Raw genomic sequence first — 5,409 nt, 5'->3', positions numbered from 1 at the left:
CTCTTGCTCAGGCTGGTATCGAACTCCTGAGCTCAAACAATCCGCCCGCCTCAATCTCCCAGAGAGCTAGAATTACAGGCATGAGCCACTGCGCCCGGCCTTATTATTATTATTATTTTTAACTCCGTGAAGCTCTGTGAGGCTAGCATAAGAAGCTAGTTTCCTGCGATAACTCTGGGAAGACTTGGGAGGTGGTAGGATTTCAGAAACTGTACATACTGAAGAAGGAGAATCTCAGGACAAGTGAGCCCTAGAACCAGGAGCTCAGAAGAAAGAGGGCCGACCCTTCAGGACATGCTGGGGAAGGACTTTGTTCTGGGTCCATGAAGCATATCAGTGTTTAAGGGACACTTGTCAAATTGTTCCTGTGATTCTTCCCATCTTGGGGGTTATTTGGGTGAAAGTTGGAGCAGATGGGCACAGACCCTTGGTTTTTAAGACACTGTGGCACTGTTCCCTCCCAGGGGCAGACGGCACATTGTGGAGCAGATGGAAAAGAACCAGGAGGAGCGATCGCTGCTCGCTGAGCATAGGGAGCAGGAGAAGGAGCAGATGCTGCAGTATATGGAACAGCTCCAAGAGGAGGATCTAAGGGTAACAGTCTGGACAGACAATGCCAAGTGTCACCAGCAGCAGCAACAAGGCCCTCCAAGATTTTGGGGTTTCAGGGTGTTGACTGGTTTTCTGTCAGGCCTATGCTCATTTCACAGTATCATCATTATCAACGTTTTGTTTCCATGTTAAACATTTATTTCGCCACAGTGTCATGCTGGGGGGTGAGCAGTGACTTGGATAGATATTGCCCCTGCCTCCCAGGGACTTGGGGGTCCAAGACTGACACCTTGATGTGAAAGGACACATACAGGAAACATACGGCAGCATGCTTTGCACAAGAAAACATAGAGATGTTTTATAGTCTTCCCTCAATTACCCAGGGATATTACACACCTTGCAGACGAACAGTAGCAATCTCCTAGGTCCAGCCTTCCTGCTCTTGCCTCATTGAAAGCGCATAGCATTCCATTGTCATTAATTGTGTTGTGAAGCCAAACCTTTTCTTCCTGTTAGCCTAAATAAAATTAGTAGCCATATCTATTGCAAAAGGAATGATGACATACCTGCCCAAACTAAATAGACTTAAAAAATCCTCTTCTATTTACCTTATCTGGTCTGTTGCAATGTACAAAAACCCTTAGCACAGTGAGGAACGTGGCAGGCATTTGGAGCATTTATTTTTTTTCTCTCAATTTTTTATTTTGAAAATTTTTATACATACGGAAAAGTTGAAAGAATTGTACCATACCTACAAACTCTTCATCTAGATTTAATGACTGTTGACAATTTGCCTTAGTTGCTTGCTTCTTTCTAGGTGTATATACATATTTTATCTATTGTTAAACTATTCAAAAGTAAGTTGCAGATACCCTGACACTTTGCCACTAAATGCTTCAGCCTGCGTCTCTGAAGAACAAGGACACTCTTTCACATGTCAACAATGCCATTATCACATCCCCCCCCAAAAACTCTAATGCATTGGTTCTATAATATCATCTAATATTTAATCTACTTTCAAATCTCTGCAATTGTTCACAACATGTATTTTCAGTTGTTTCTTTTTTTCCAAACCAGGCTCCAATCAAGTTTTGCACATTACATTTGCTTAAATCTCTTTAGTCTGTTTTGATTTAGAAGAGTTTCCTCATTCATTCATTTATTCATTCATCCATCTTTACAACACTGGTATTTTGAAGCATCCAGGCCAGTTGGCTTGAAGAACACATTCTGGATTTGTGAGATTGTTTCCTCACTGTGTTGTTTAAGTTGTGGAACACGTATTCTTTTATTTCCCCCTCCCCATGTTAAGGATGATGGAGTTGTCACCAGCCAGTGCATTTGATGGTGGTGGATGGGGGAGGAGCCCTGGTCCCACAGGTGGGCAGACTTGTAATTAGGACATCTTCTCAGAGTGCCTGCAGTGTGCAGATCTGCCCAAGGAGTAGGGTGACGATCACCTGGAAGCTGGGCATGATGAGGGGCCACACAGCCTTGTGAACTGCCTGAGAAGGGGACCAACAGGGGTCAAAATGACAGACAGAAGGACCTAGCTGCGTTCTTTCATTTCTTGGCTCTGGAGAAAGAGTGGGAACGGGCCAGGAAGGAGAGGCATAGGGCAAATACTCAGGGTAGGGGGTGAGAAGTGAAGACTGGAAAATCCCACTAGATCATGGGGAGTGGCAACTGGTGGGCTCATCAAGAGGCCCCAGGAGTCAGTGAGTCAACACCATTACACTGATGTTGTGTCACTGTCCCTTCAATGTCCTTCTAATAGGCACTCCCTGAGTCTCCAGGAAGTATTATTTGGCAATTTTAGGGTGGAAACCTGTGCCTCCCCAGCTTTCGACCTGCCTTACCATCTCGGGGTGTGTGAAGGGCAGATTTTCCCACCTTGCTGGCAAGATGGAGAAGACTGAAGGGAGTTTCTCTGGGGTTGCTTTGGAAGGGCTTCAAAGATGAGAGACAGAGAAAGTCCTTTGGTTTCTTGGAAATGAACCCACAAAAACAAAAAACCAGAAAGGACGTAAATAGGCAAAGAAGTAAGTAAATAAATACATGTTTGTACATGTGCCATGGATCAGAGGTCTGCAGCTTCTTTAGCTTTGAGGGTCAGTGGGACTGAATGATGCCTGGGGTACCAGGGGCAGGCCTAAAACCAGTGTGAAGAAGTTAGAGAGGAAAGGAAGAAAGGGAAAAGAGGGGAGGGAGTGTGAGAGTTGGAGGGGCAGACAGGAAAGGTGGAGTGAGCAGAGAAGTAGGCATGGTGAGAGTGAGAGAAAGCTAAGCCTGCAACTCACAGCACATGGACCTGGGAGGCGGGCAGCTGCTGTGCTGTCTGGTTCCGAGGCTTCCTGGAGGAAGGAGCTCTGAACTGGGCAGTGAGCCAACCTGGTGGAGAGCCAGCCCTAGAGGATGACACACAGGCAGAGTCACCTTGGCTGGATGATCAGGGCAGAAGCCAGCTGAGGAGGAGCTGGAAGGCCAGGGAGGGATTTAGTCTTTGAAGAAATGGAAGGAGCTAGAAGCAGCGTGGGAGGTGGGGTGAGATGATGGGTTTGAAGCAAGGAGTCCAGGGTGGATGGGAGGCGACTGGGGGGCCAGCTGCACAAGATTCTGTTGCCCCTCTGCATCGTGACCTGAGGATGTGCTCGGGCTTAGAAGTGGGCTGAACATTGTGAGCTTCTGAAGGCCAGGGGCTGGGAGAGGCAGGGACTCCTTCCTTAGAAAGATCTTGTTGCTCAGGGTCCCATTGGTACTTTGATCTCCACCACTCACAGAGACACATGCATGACCACCTCCCAAGAGTTATGGCACCACCAGAGGGTGCAGAGGGATTTCAGAAATGGAGAGAGACCTGAAAGTTGGAGCAAACAAGTAAGATTTCCAGAGAAGACTGAAACTTTAATTTAGACAGAACAAGGTTTCAAAATTCTGGCTCTGGAGTTTATTTGCCGTGTGGCTGTGGGCAAGTCACTTCAATTTTGGGCCTCTGTTTCTTCATCTGAACAAGAGAGATAACAAGGCCTACCTTTCAGGGTTTGGGGACATATTTGGGTATTAGAGATAGGCTATGTAGAGTGTGCCCCAAATTGGAAAGTACTCACTTAGGGCAGTATTTATTATTTTGATCATCACTATTGAGTGGAGATGGAAAGTTTGGGTTTAAATGGGAGAAGGAAATTGAAAGCCGAGGGAGGCGGTGTGAGCAGAGCTACAGGGATAGGATTTAGCTTGACATGTGGGACACACTGTGCAGAACTGTCAGAGCCCCACTTCCTGAAAGTATACAGAGATCAACGGCATCAGGGGCTGCCCAGAGTCAAGTTGGAAGCAGGCTGTAAAAAGTCCACTTCGCAGAAGAGGGCATTGACGCCCTTCGACAGAACAGCCTCCGCAAAGGACGGCGGTGGAAGCTACACTGCAGGCCGTGCATTCATTTTTGTCTCCCTGGCTCCATCTGTGTGTGTCTATCCCTAGATGCCAGTAGCATTTGTCTCGCCTCCTCCTAATCTGAGGATCTCTTTCTTTTGCTGGCAGGATTTGGAACAAAGGCACCAGCGAAAACTGAAGATGCAAGCTGAGATTAAGCGCATCAATGATGAAAACCAGAAACAGAAAGCACAGCTTCTGGCTCAGGAGAAGCTGGCAGACCAGATGGTGATGGAGTTCACCAAGAAGAAGATGGTAGGGACCTGGTTTCTGATGCCTGGGACCTCTGGCCATGAATGGAATGTCTGTCGCAGGGAGAGGGACATCTTCATTTTGAAGTGCCTGTCCTTAGTTTAAGGGCTGGCTTCTTTTTCTCTTCCTCTTGGCCAGCCCACTTGTTTGTTAACAGCAGCCTAGAAAGAACACCCAAATTAGTGTGTTATTATCCTCATTAACACCTTGGAGTAGAAGCTTGGATGAGGGTCATATGTAGGCAGGGAAGAAAAGTAAAACTACTGGTGAAGGGGAGGTTTTTGTGGATTCCTCATGACTCGGATAATTATGCTCCCAGTAATGAGTCAGCTGCCCCATACATTTCTTGTGCAAACTCCTCTGTTGGGCATCCCGTACTGTGTCCTAGACTCAGGAAGTAGAGTCTTCTCCCAGTCTCACTGCAGAACCTATAGGAACAAGTGCACGGTGGAGCAGAGAGCACCACCTGCAACGGTCACAGATGGACGTAGCCCATGAATGTGTGGACTCAATCTGGAGTAAAATTAAATAATGAAATGACTGGGGTCTGTGGGGCGTGGAGGGTAAAAGAAGGCTTTTTATCATGGTTTAGACAGTGTGAACATGAATTTATATAAAAAGAGGAGGAAGTACTCAAGGTGGCAGGAAAGTTATGTGTTGGTCTTGTCTCCCCTGCTAGCTTTGAAGTTCTGCTATGACAGAAACCACATCCTACTTCTCTATGCCCCTCTACAGTAGTTGTAATGAAGGGTGTGTGTATGTGTGTGTGTGTGTGTGTGTGTGTGTATAATTTTAAAAGGCATCTTTATTTATTATACCTATTTATTCCTAATGCAAACCAGCTCAGCAATGTTTGTGGGCTTTAGTATTCTTGTTGGGTACTGGGGATATGCAAGCAATAGAACAAGATCACAGGATTGGGGACAGAGATGGTTCCTACATAATGACTATTGTTATATTGTAATATAACTATTGTTTATTGAGAAGTCTGTGCATAGGCTCTGTGCTAAGTGTTTTCCATGTGTTACTTAATCGTTACAACAATCCTGTGAAGTAGTCATTGATTGATTGAAAACATGTGTGTCCACTATCACTGCATTCCCCAAGCCCCGGGCCGTGGACAAGTACTAGTCTGTGGCCTGTTAGGGACTGGGCCGTAGAGCTCCCCCGCCC

General features: G+C 46.4%; 1 protein-coding gene across 1 annotated transcript; it reads left to right on the top strand.

Annotated features, from left to right (window-relative positions):
• Positions 1-464: 464 nt before the first annotated feature.
• LOC105809068 (cilia- and flagella-associated protein 45-like) lies at positions 465-4,239 on the top strand (the record flags this gene model as incomplete). Its single annotated transcript, XM_012642827.1, has 2 exons — positions 465-594; positions 4,093-4,239. Coding segments are annotated over 2 exons (277 nt in total), but the record flags the coding sequence as incomplete, so codon positions are not given.
• Positions 4,240-5,409: the final 1,170 nt, after the last annotated feature.

The sequence above is a fragment of the Propithecus coquereli genome, unplaced genomic scaffold (genome assembly GCF_000956105.1).
Source record: "Propithecus coquereli isolate 6110/MARCELLA unplaced genomic scaffold, Pcoq_1.0 Scaffold18861, whole genome shotgun sequence".
NCBI classification, from domain to species: Eukaryota; Metazoa; Chordata; class Mammalia; order Primates; family Indriidae; genus Propithecus; species Propithecus coquereli.
This window is presented reverse-complemented; position numbering and strand designations above follow the sequence as displayed.